Source organism: Phodopus roborovskii, unplaced genomic scaffold (assembly GCF_943737965.1).
Source record: "Phodopus roborovskii unplaced genomic scaffold, PHOROB, whole genome shotgun sequence".
Taxonomy (NCBI): Eukaryota; Metazoa; Chordata; class Mammalia; order Rodentia; family Cricetidae; genus Phodopus; species Phodopus roborovskii.
Genome location: NW_026126516.1, coordinates 4,552,160 through 4,565,212, shown reverse-complemented (window position 1 = coordinate 4,565,212; position 13,053 = coordinate 4,552,160). Strand labels below are relative to the sequence as shown.

Genomic DNA, 13,053 nt, shown 5'->3' with positions numbered 1-13,053 from the left:
AATTTGACAAATATTTGGCAAGAATTTCCAAATAAAACCTGACAAAAGCTTTAAAAGGGATTCTGAGCACAAAATAACCAAGCAGGGCCTCTTGGTAGCAGCATTTCCTTGGGTGGGCTCTGTTTGCTTGTGAGGATTGCCAGGGTCTCCACTCTGAAGTTAAGGACTCCGGTTACGATTTTGGCACTCAACTCAGGAGAACAGAGTAGTTACGGATGTCAGCCACTCAGAGCATGTTGATCCCAGATGGAGAGGGAAGACTGGAAAATGCCACCCAGATGCTGAAGTGACCTCGTGTCCGGAAGACTTTTCTTAACTTTCCCACTCTACCAGGTAAAGCCAAGAAATAAGATGTTAGGCTTTGCTTTAGACTCAAGAAAGTTTGGCACCTGGTAAATTTCTTCCCACTCTGGGCACCTTAGGCTTTGCCGTCCTTCTGTTCGGAGGCTCCTTTGAGCCGAGTGAGTACTTTTTAAACTGTTTTGGAGACTCTGGTCAGTGTCCCCCGGAGCTGCTTGCACTTCCTTGGACTTCTGGGGTGAATAGCAGGTCTTAGCCACCCGAAAGCTCTTTTGAGCAAGGTTGGAATTCTGTTGGATCATTCGGGCATCTGCTGACCAAGGTTGATACATGTTGATACCTGCCAGGGAAGGCTAGTACGTGTTGGTCTTTGGAGGTCTTTATGGAGCCATTTAAGGTTCTGTTGGGGACATTAGAGAATAGGGAGACAAGGGTGTCCAGGGCCTCCCTGCCAAACCATGGAAAATAGCAAGTCTATCCTGATGTCATCTGGGGTACAGATACAGGTTCACTTTCTCAGATGATTAAAGAACCAAAAGGCAAAAGCAGGGAATGCGAAGTTTCTTAATTCCTTTGCTACTGCCATAACAAAACACCAGGGCCAAGGCAACTTGTAAAAAGAAAGAATTCCATTGTGGACTTGCTTGCAGTTTCCTTTAGCATGGGTCCTTTAGCATGGTAGCAGGCATGCACAGCACTGGACCAGTAGCTGAGAGCTTACAACTGATGAGAGAGAGAGAGAGAGAGAGAGAGAGAGAGAGAGAGAGAGAGAGAGAGAGAGAGAGAGAGAGAGCGCTGCAATGGCTTGGGCTTTTGAAACCTCAAACCCCACCTACAGTGACACGTCTCTGATATGGAATGTCCTTCTGCTTGCTGCCAATATGTATTGCTTTTATTGGATGAATAAAGCTGTTTCTCCCAGTGGCCAAGCAGACTATAGACAGGCAGGAAATCTAAACAAAGATGCAAAGAGAAGGAAGGTGAAGTCAGGGAGATGCCATGTAGCTGCCAAAGGAGTAGCATGCTGGAGCATTACCATTAAGCCACAGCCTCGTGGCAATACACAGATGAATAGAAATAGGTTAATTGATAAGAGAGAGCTGTGTCTGAGCTACTGGCCAAAACAATTATATTTAATTGTATTTCACAGTCGGTCACAGGAACTGATCTGATGGGCATGACAGAAAAAAATCCCATTACACATCTCCTCCAATGAGGCCACACATCATAAACCTTCCCAAAATGGGAGCCGTTCTCACTCAAACCACCACGGAAGTCAAATTTTATTCAAGGTGGAAGTAAGGGAAGCAGACTCCCCTCGAGAGGAGGGAGCCAGAAGCAGAACCTACATTTTCCTCAGCCAGGGGATCAGTTAGCTGGGGGTTCCCTTCTGGAGGGCTCTGCTACAGTTGTTAAATGGGGCACTTAGAGTCATGACCCCTGCTTCTTAAAGACACTGGGGAGCAAACTGATGAAGGGAAACAGACTCACTACAGGTCAGTCAAACCCAGGAGAAAAGTTCCCATTTGTCTGTGGCCTTTTCCACGGCGGCGTTAGAATCCTATAGCAGATGTGTGTGGTGGTTTGACTAAGAATGGCCTCTATAGCCTCCTAGATTGGAATGCTTGGTCATGAGGGAGCCAGCTACCTGAGAAGGATTAGGAGGTGTGGCCTTCTTGGAAGAAGCGTGCTGCTTATGGGTGGGCTTTGAGGTTTCAAGAGCCCAAGCCAGGCCCAGTGGCTCTGTCTCCTGTTGCCGTGGATCCAGATCTAGAACTCTCAGCTCCCTCTCCAGCACCGCGCCTGCCTGCACACCACCATGCTCCCTGCCATGATGACAATGGACTAAATCTCTGAAACTGTAATGCAGCCGCAATTAAATGTTCTCCTTTGTAAGAGTTGCGGTGGTCATGGTGTCTCCTCACAGCAATAGAACACTGACTAAGACACTACGTAACACAAGCCAGGAAATATACTATGTCAGCCTAAGCTAGCAGAACGTTGTGGGATCTCTTCTGGGGAGGCAAGTCCTTGCTGTGGCTGGCATCAGGGTGTTAGCCTTTCCCTTTACCCAGCATGGGATTCCTGGGAAATTAATTATTTGGGGTCCGTCATTTCGGTGGTCCGATAATAGAAGTCACTCTCTTTGTAGTATCTTCTCTCCTGTCCGGTTGGTTACAGTGTACGCCTACTGCCTATTCTGAGCTGTGATGGCCCTGGCATTCCCTCTCTCCCCACTTCCTGGTTGCACTGGACTAAGGCAACCTGAAGAGGTGGCCAAGCCCTCGGGTTATAGCAGTGCAAGGCACAGCCCCCTGGGCAGCCTCATGATCAGCCCCAGGCTCTCCTCCAGCCTGAGGGATCTCTGCATGAATTGGGACTGAGTGCCTCTATACCCTCCCCACCCCTGAAATCAGCTTATAAGGGAAAGACCTGCAGGAAAAGACCATGCAGGACAGCCAGTGCTGCACACCCAGTCTGTGACCTTCCTGCTGGCCTCAGCTAAATCTTCTCAGTAAGTACTTCACCATCCTCCTCTTGAGTCTTCAGGGCGGGCATTGCCAGCTTCCATCCCTTGGGCTCAACATCCACATCCATACCTGGTAAACCGAAGCACCCAGCTCTTCTCCTATGGACAGAGTCAAGAGAACAAAGGTCTTGCTTTGTGTTCTCAACACACAATAGGCCCACAGTGTGTGCTGGTAAGGGCTGGGCTGGTGACCTGCTTTGGGTCCTGTGCCTCTGGCCTTCCCCGGTTCTCTCCCCATAGAGAGGTGAGAAGCCACCATGTGCAAATTCACCACCCCTCCGCAAGCAGGCACCTGATATGCCTTGGGAATCCTTCTTAGGGTTACCCATATTGAGCCAGAGACCCAGCCATGGGTGTAGCGAGTCTACAACCATATACAACCCTATCTTAGAGGAGAAAGAAGACTTTTTCAGCTCTGGATTTTCAGAGCTGAATTCCAGAGTAGAGTGTGGTCCTCAGCCTTTTCTCCCTTTAGCTCACTCTCCTGCCCCGGGGCCACTCTGATCTTAGAGAGAATTCCTAGTGAGATATCCTAGTGAGAATTCCAGAGCCTCAAGGGACAAATGTGTTCACTAATTCTGGGATAGTGGGGCTCCCCTCTGTCCCTCTTTTGGATTCATGGGCCTTGGCTAGTCCTAACTGTTGCCAGTTTGCTAAGCCCAGGACTCCACTTCCTCCGTGAGTGTTGTCTGTGATATGTCTGCATTATTTCATTTACCCCTCACCTACCTCATTTCAAAGATGAGATTTCGTGTGTGTGTGTGTGTGTGTGTGTGTGTGTGTGTGTGTGTGTGTTTGTGTGTCACAGTCATTAGAAGCAGAGTCTAGACTAGAACCCTAGTCAGTTGTCATCCTTTCTGTCCCAGAAACTGTGACTCAAGAGTTTGAAGGCACAAAGCATATTCATTAGAGTAAATGGTGTTTTATACTGAGAAAGTACTTAGGGAATTTGAGCACATGGTCGTGGTTGCTTTCACATGTAGGAACCTTCATGGGCCTTGACTTAGGACTTGTGTCCCCGTCTCTGTCTTGCAGGACAATGTTATCCCTTATCTCCCGGGGACTCCTTTTGCTAGCAGGCCTGTGCTGCCTTTTCTCTGGCTCCCAGCCTCAAGATCCCCTGGAAATAGACGTGGATGAACATGACCATGAACACCAGGAGCATTTGCCCTGCCAACACATCTCCTACAGCATCATCCAGTTGACCTTCATTTTGTATCGGAAGTCTGGTAGTTGGACAGAAGATGCCAACATCTTATTCTCCCCAGTAAATATCATTGCTGCTTCTTTAATGCTTTCCCTGGGAGCCAAGGACAACACCCACAACCAGATCCTGCAGGGACTGAAGTTCAACATCACAGAAATACCAGAGACCTACATTCATTCCTGCCTCCAACAGCTTCTCCATATCCTCCACCTGCCAGATCACAGGCCACATCTGACCATCGACAGTGGCCTATTCACTGACAAGGGTCTGAAGCTGGTAGACAAGTTTGTGAATAACATCAAAGAGATATACCACACAAAAACCATTGCTGTCAACTTCAAGGACACAGAAAAAGCCCAAAATCAGATCAATAAGTATGTGGAAACTGAAACCCAAGGGAAGATAGTGGATTTGGCCAAGGATCTGGAGGAAGACACAGCTTTAGCCTTGATGAACTACATCGTCTTCCAAGGTAAGGTGGGACCACCAGGGTTAGTGGCCTCGAGGAAGCCACCCAAATATGCCTCGTGCTGCAATACTTAACCCTTTCTTCACATACCAGACTGGAACAGGCAGCATCACAACATGATCTTCAAATCTTCACTCAGAAATAGTTCAGTAACATCTATAAATCTCTAAATTGGTTAGATACTGATGGGTTAGAGTCAGCCAGAGCACCATCTCCTCTGAGTTACGCCTTCACCATCTTAGTGGTGCCAGAATCCAGTGCTCACAACTTCACTGGAACATTAGGAGATGAGAAACTATAAAATAAGAATGCCTTGCCTATCGTAGTATTGTAATGTATAGAAAAAAAATGATGCAAAAGGCAAAAAACACACATTTTCAGAGTTAGCTGTGAGGTACGTATAGAACTGTGACACTGACCCTTTCCTGGAACATGGCTTCTTCCTCAGCTGCCAGGACTACAGATTAGTCTCCCCCCATCACTGGATGTCCTAGAGATATTTTAATCCCTCAGGGGCCCGGTAACATGTTAACAACTGTCTTGTTCACTCCTCAGTCTCAAGGGACTTGAGATGTTGTCCTATCTATTGTCAAACTTGTGTGGAAATCCCCTAGATATCCCTGTACCCAAAAGCAGTCCTTAGAAGAATACTATTAGGAACCAAAGTCCCAGTATCACTCAGAAGGACTTTTCCTTAGACCCATTTATGGCACAAGTAACTCCATTTGGGATGTCTCTGTGTTTGGTTTTGTTTTGTTTTGTTTTTTAACAGTGTCTCACTATCACCTAGGCTGACTTGGAACTCAAAGGTTGGTCATGACTTTACTTTTACTCTAGAAATCTTTCCCTTTTTCTCTATATGCTTTTCTCTGAACACAAGACTGCTTCACCACAATGAGGTTTGGTCTCAGTTGCCTTAGATGTCATTGCCAAAGTGAGATCTGTCCCAGTTAGGCTGATCTGAACTTGCAGCGGGAAGTCAAGGAGTGGATTCCAGGTGACCTTCTTGGCTGAGTTTAAGCAGCTGTGTGGTTTTGAAAGAGACCACTTAGGCTGGTTTGCCAGTAGCCCACTTTTAATTGAATTCAGTTTTACCCTTCCTGGAGCCTCTCAGAGAGCTTCCTTTTTAGGATATTTTGTTAGAAGCCATTCGCCCATAGACGAGGAATTGCAAACTCACTCTAAGAAAATTTAGCAATTTCCAAAGCAATCTACTCTTTTATTGCATGCAACATTGCACCAGGATTTCCCAGACTCCCGGTGTCCAGTGGTTTTAATGAGTAATGCGGCTGCTTGGAATGCAGAGCCTAGAGGTACGGTACAGCTAATTATCTGTGCTCCAAACAATGTTCAGAGTAGAATTGGGATCACGTGTGAGACTGGAAAGGCTGCCATGATGGCAAGTTTTAGTTTGAATGATAGTAGATTAGTAAAGTGTTTTCCTAAGCTTCAGTCTTAGGAGCCTTCCATGCTGGTAGACCGGAAGTGCACAAAGAGGCCAGTAGTAATTAGTGCAGATGATTTTTAGTACTAATTTAGCTTTTGCTTCTGAAGTGCAGTTTAACATGTTTAAAGTTTTAGACTCCAGACAGGATTAGGAACCAAAATGAATGGCCTTGAGTAGATTTCCTACTTGCAGTGGGAGCATGTGCCTTGTGTAAACAACAGCAGAATTGCTGACTGGGTTGAAGGAAATGGATGCAGACAAGGGTTTAAACCGCAAACAGGGACCTTCTATGTGAATGGTGTTGAGTTCAGATGGTAGAAATACCAACAGCTTTATTGACTATCTTGTGGGTTTAAGTATACCAACACACTGCATCAAAGATAGTACTGGCTGATTATTTTGCTTGTATTAACCTGTGAACCTTTAAATTCATATAACATTTAGACAAAGCTTATATATATGGCATATTAAGCCCTTAGACACAGGATAGAAGATAGATGGATAGATAGATAGATATAAATAGATGTTAGATAGATATAGATGATAGAGGTAGATAATAGAAATAGATGATAGATAGATAGATAGATAGATAGATAGATAGATAGATAGATAGGATAGGGATAGATATACAGACAAACAGATAGATTTCTGGTTACAGATATCTCTGTGCCAAACATGATACAAAATCCTAAAGAATAGATGTTGACTTAACCAGCATTATAAAGTAATTGTTTAGAATACATTAAAAACAGACAGTTTTTAAGTCCTTGTTCCCCTCAATATGAAAAGCTAATATATAAAAGGAGCTATGAGCTCAGGGTGACTCAGTGGGTAAAGGGCTGTGGTGAGAGCATGCAGACCCAAGTTCAGATCCTTGACATGCATGTAAAAGCTGGTGACTGACTGGAAGATGAAGATAAATAAATCCTGAGGGCTGCTGGCCAGTCTGGATGAGCCAGCAAACTCCAGGTTCAGTGTGAGACCCGTCTTAAAAATTAAAGTGCAGGAGCCAGATGGACGGCTGAAGGACTGAGAATGTGGGCAGTTCTTTCAGAGAATCAAAGTTGGGTTGTCAGCATCCACCTCGGGCGACTCACAGGCACCTGTTCCTATGCCTCCAGGGGATCTGACACCTTCTTCTGGCCTCCATAGGTGTCTGCACTCACATACACAGGCAGGTGTAGAAACACAGTAAAGTAAATAAGCAAAAGTAAATAAGCAAAATTGAAATTAGGGTAGAGGGTGCTAGAGGAGGATGCCCTGAAATCAACATTTGACTTTCACGCATACCTGTGGGCAAGTGCATCTGAACACATACATGCACACGCACAAACATACGTGCCCGTGGGAGGCAGAGGTGAGTGGGTCACTGTGAGTTGGAGGCGAGCCTGGCTACAAAGTAAGACTCTGTCCCAACAAACAAGAACCTCTAGAATGACTCCCTTATCTTTTTTCCTTCTTCTTGTTCTTCCATGTATCACCTGGGACGATCCTCATAAAATTTCTGGTTTCTTTCCCTTTTAACAAAATCAAGCATTTTCCATTTATCTTACAAGTTTAATTAACTGAACTATCAAAGATCTACCTAAGTCACATGAACCAGGAGATGTTTGGGAGACCTTATCTAGTACAATATACAAGCATGCACATGTGTGTGGATTGAATAGCTGAGTTCCCCACCTCCAGGGCCACATATCTCCCACAGCCTGTATTTGGGGGTAAGTATCATTACCTTATTTAATAAGGATACCATTTTAAAAAATCAACCTCTTTTTCTATTACCAATCTGGTGAGTTTTATTTATTCATAGCCAATGTTATATAAATGAGGAAGAGGAAAAATCCATGTGAATAAGACATGCCCCCAAAAGCTGAGGCCATACCCCCATTATCCTAAACACGGGGCTAGCTTGCCATGACCAGTCTAAGTGTCTTCCCCTGGAACCCTTTCTCCTGGATGGCTTGCCAAAAGTGTTATTAGAATCTGAAGGTGACTGTCGCCACTTCGCCAGGAAAATGGGAAACAAAGCTTGGCCGAAGCAAATGACTTCATTTACTGTCTTGGCTGGAACTGGAGGGAGAAGAATCTCTATGTCTTTCTTCTGCCTTACCTGTACAGCGTCACAGTTAATGGGAGACAAGAAGCCCGGAAGTATTCATACGTAGGTTGGCTTCAATGTGTGTCATCAGAACTGAGACTGATCATTTTCTAGAAGATGGCTTCCTCCTGATGCCAGGACTTCCAGCTAGTCTCTTTACCAGCATGAGGCTCTCTGGGGAAATTTTAATTCCTTGGGAACTCTGTTACACTGTGATACCCAGGCTCACTGGAAATCCCTAAAAGAGGTTTGAATACCAGATACATGACATTTCCTTGGTTGTCAGGCATGTATGCAAATTGCTTCAGGTGGCATAGAACAAGTGGTGTTTTGGGTGACTTAATCTGGTAAAGTTTGGAGTAACTGAACAGAGGCAGCAATAAAGTGTGCAAGACCTGGGTTCAAATTCTGTCCCAAAGATGCTTCGTATCCTCCAGGGAGTATTCACTCAGAAGGCGGGGGATGCGGTCAAGGCCATGGCTGTACCTTTCTATCATACTCCCTACACTGCAGCACAGAGCACCAAGGAAGGCATCAACACAAGAAAGACCCCGCCTCTGTTACCATGTTGGAGTTGTGTAGTGTCTGTCCAGTGCTAGGAAGGCTCAGGGCTCCCCAAGGTCCCTACCCTCTCTGACAACCTTGTACAGAACACTTGTACAGAAAAGAGGGTCTTCCTAGGTACATGCCCTTATTGAGGGCCTGAGACAGAGATCCAAAGGTGCTCACTAGACTTTTCCAGAATGCCGACTGAAGCAACACCTACAAGGTGCAGGAAGCTGCCAGAAAAGAGATACCCAGATTTGACATACAGGATTGTAGGAGATTGTGGCTATGACCCCTTGTCTCCAATTAGCATCCTCAGAAGACTACCAGGAGAATATGAAATAAAACTGCTTCTTCTGGAGCCAGGTTTCCACAAACTAGCACACATATTTCTCTTGGCTCCTGCCTACTGCTTCAGACTGTTCTCTAAAGTGCTACCAAGCATCCCGATGGGTTCATCATCCCCATCCCATTTTACAGCTCAGAGGGAGTGCCTTCACAAGGCACTCAACATGTCTTTCCTCTAACATGTAGCTAACCCTTGACCCCACCACTGGCTGATATGCATCTCCCTTCTCTCCAGGCAATGGGTTTGATGAAGTTGATGTTGAACACAAATTGGAAGCCGACTTCCACGTGAGCCAGAACGAGACCGTGAAAGTGCCTATGATCAATCGCCGGGGCAGGTTTTTCTTGCACCGCGAGGAAGAGCTGTCCAGCTGGGTGTTGGTAAATCATTATATGGGCGATGCCACTGCCTTCTTCATACTGCCCGACCAAGGAAAGATGCAGAAGCTAGAGGAAAACTTGAGTCAAAAACATTTCATAAATATATTAAAGCTCGTCGACATACGGTGAGTCCTCAGTTGAGGGACCCAGGCACTGCTACACAGCCTCTGAGCCATCCCTTTCAGGTCTGGCCCCCATCCCTCAACCAGAGCTCATAGACAGACACAGTGTAGGACTGGCTAAGAGACAGACACAGAGTCTCTTGGGCAAAGGCATGTCTCCATCCTCAGCAGCCAGAGCCCATCACAGGGCTTTCAACAACAGCATCTATAGCAGCAGAGGCAAAAACAGAGAGACAGGTCTTAGGCCTCAGCGTGGAGTGGAGGTCATGACAGACAAGGGAGGAAGGGCCTAGAACAGGCGAGGGCCAGCCACAGTGAGCTCAGAGCATGACTAAAGAAGGCTATGTTCCTGTCACCCTTCAGTGAGGTTTATTGGGCCCCGGGGAGCCAACAGTTCTGGAATGTGCCCCTCCACCTCCAGATCACTGAGCCTGCTCTTAGGGAGGCCAGGCCCTGCTTTCCCTTGGGTGGCAAAAGCAATGATACACATAGGAGCTCAGATGGGCTCAAGGTAAACTGTGGACAGATGTTGTCTCAGGGCCCAGCCTGCTGAGGCCCATCACCCAACAGAAAGCAAAGAGTCAAGTGGGGTAAAAAGAAACTGGTGATAGCCTCCGGGTTGGTCTGTTCCCATAGCGTAGACCATCTAGGGTCCCTGTCTTGTCTGTGGAAACTGAGGGCTGAGCCTCCTCCTGGGGAGTCACACACACAAGTCTCAGAACACATTGAATCTCCCTGGAGGCCTTCCTAGATGAGGTAGGTTGCCTACCAGGATGAGAAGACACTGTTGATGCACTATGACACTAAAGAACTTCATATCTCCCTACATCCCAGGACTGTCAATTTATACTTTCCTGAACTGTATATGTCCACAACCTATGACCTGAAGACCATCCTGAGCACACTGGGCATCACCCAGATCTTCAGCAATGAGGCCGACCTCTCAGGGATCACACAAGATGTTCCCCTGAAGCTTAACAAGGTGAGGTCATGTGACCATGGCTGTCCATGGGGCTGAATAGGATGTGAGGACAGATCAGACATGAGGCTGAGGAAGGGGCTAAGGGACAGAAACAGACCTTTCCCCACAGACTCTAGAGATTCACCACGGGGAATGAAGGGTCAGAGAGCAGAGCCAGGATGAAGAATCGTACGCTGTCACAAAGACCTCCTTGAAGGGCACTTAATGACCCTTAATTTTACCTTTGCCCAGGGCTGTTGATTCCCTGGGACTCAACTTACCTATATTAATATGGAAAGACATTGGCTCAGATCATCTTCAAAAGTTTGTCTCAGCACACACTGGGAAGGAACCATGTTTATGGGGGACATGAAGTACGGGGGGGTCCCTCTGAAGCTGAGTGTAGGAGAGGTGGTTCAGGAGAGGAGAGGAGAGGAATCTTGGTACAGAACGGCTGAACACATCTGGAAAGGCCTCTACTGAGCACTAGGGATCAAGGGCCATGGGCAGGGCATGATCACAGTGAGGCTCTCCATGGATAAGAACCCCAAAGGGACCTGGCTTTAACCTAGGATGGCTATAGCCTACCTCTGATGTCCTCTGTTTCTCACCCTATAGGCTTTTCACAGGACTGTACTGACCTTCAATGACGAAGTGAAACACACTACAAGAAACAGCAGTTTGAGTAAAAGGGGCTTGTCTAAGGTCCCCGTCATCCGTTTCAACAGGCCCTTCATAATTATCGTTAAAGACGAATACACCAATGTCCCCCTCTTTGTGGGAAGAGTGGCAAATCCCATAGAATATAGTTGATTTCAGATTCCAATCCACCTCCCCGCCCTGTTCCAGCGTGTCCCCTCCCTGCTGACATTAAACATGGGGTAGTTTTTGCTCACTCCCGAGTGTGACCAGCAAACCCCTTCTGGTGGTGTCTTGCTTTCCTCTGTCCCCTGAGGTGTGTGGGGAGTCCATGTCACGGCCATTCTCTGAGAATGGCTGGAGGAGGTGGTTGGAAGAGTTATTCCTCCGCAGGGCTGCAGTGCGATCCCAGCCTCTGTCCCTGTCATTCCTTCCCTGCCAGAGGAGTCTCCCAAATCTCCCAATGAACAGGAAGGTCTCTGGGTCTTGTCCTCTGTCTTCTCAAGCCAGTCAGGCCAGTGGGCCTAAAGCCACTCCCTGTGTCCTCTCTAGTCATTTGCCCTTTGTATATGTATGACTCCAGAAGGCCCTTAAAGGGGGAGGAAAATCAGCTCCTCCCATTTTCCAGAACTGTTTCCCACCCCAGTCTGGGCTCACTATGAGGCCATTTGTGCCTGGCACTTGCTACCTAGATCCCTCCTCCTAGTCTTCCAGGGACAGCCTCAGGTGTAGTGACGCGGTATTAGTTCATCCTGAGATTTATCTTGTCTCAGGACCCAGGAGTCCCCTTCTCACCCTCTAGTGCCCTACAAAGGGGTTATAGCAGCCAGATATCCAACTGAAGACACTCATTGTCCCCTGCCCCTGAGATGCTTCTGTCTTGTGTTTGCACTGTCCATTTCAAGCAGATGTAGGGGGTCTCTGTACCCCACTCACGCACACAATGAGGCTGGATGGAAAGCAAAATGGTACTCCATGCAATTGCCTTTTGTTCAAAGTGGTGAGGTAGTAGCAAACCCCTATGATTATGTCTAAGTCAATTTATGACAGTCCTTCCCTACATGAGTATACATCCCCGTGACTCCATCCTCCTCAGATTCCGCTGGCCAATGGACTTCATGCATCCCTTTGCACATACCACATCCGAATCTCTGAAGACCTAGACACACGCTCAGACTCAGTCAGCCCTATGACCTCAGTGACACCTTCTGAGAATTGGGTCTTCACCTTCAGCAATGAAAATGACCTGGAGCTGGTAGAAGGTTATATTAGAATGTCAAGTGTTTCTACCACAGCAGAGCGCATGGCCCATCATTGTCCTAAGAAATCCTTGAAGTAGCACTGAGATGCTGGGCCACCACTGTGAAACTAGTCTGTACTCATTCTGCAAAGGAGGAAGCTACACACTAGTGAGTGGCTGCCAGGGATTCCCCCTCTCTGCAAAGTAGCACTCACCCACCTCCCATCTCCTCCTAGAGAGCCACACTGAATTGCTTCAAAATGTCTAGGCTACTTCCCCCAAGGTCCTGTGCCAGTGGAGACATAACTGACCTGCAGAACCCACTTTAATGGATGCTTCAACATCCCCTGTCCTAGCACAAACTCCGTGTGCTGTTGTCTGGCTTGGCATCTCATGGAGAAAAGTAAGCAAGACAACGAGGGTGGCTACATTCCTGGGTAGTCTGTTCATAGCTGGATTATCCTGGAGTGGGTTGTAGCAGCCTGAAATACAGAGCTGAGTCCTTTCTTAAACTATCATTTTACTATCAACAACCAGCTATCAGAAGACAATAGAGGTTGACAAGATGGCTCTGTTCATAAAGACTCTTATGCCAAAGGCTGCCTGCCTGAGTTTGATCTCTGGGACCCACATGATGTAAGAAGAGAAAGGACCCTCTCAAATCCTCCTGTAATTAATTCCATATATGTGTCATGACACACACATACTCCCACCACCCCAACACAAACTAAGTAAGTTAATTTAATTTTAAAAAATTTAAAGGTA

At 46.8% G+C, this 13,053-nt stretch overlaps 1 protein-coding gene across 1 annotated transcript; it reads left to right on the top strand.

Annotated features, from left to right (window-relative positions):
• Window positions 1–3,869: 3,869 nt before the first annotated feature.
• On the top strand, window positions 3,870–12,387 carry LOC127231021 (alpha-1-antitrypsin-related protein-like). Its single transcript, XM_051196396.1, has 5 exons — window positions 3,870–4,509; window positions 9,181–9,451; window positions 10,283–10,430; window positions 11,028–11,186; window positions 12,145–12,387. Exons 1-5 carry the CDS (start codon window positions 3,870–3,872, stop codon window positions 12,385–12,387), a joined length of 1,461 nt encoding a protein of 486 aa, XP_051052353.1.
• Window positions 12,388–13,053: the final 666 nt, after the last annotated feature.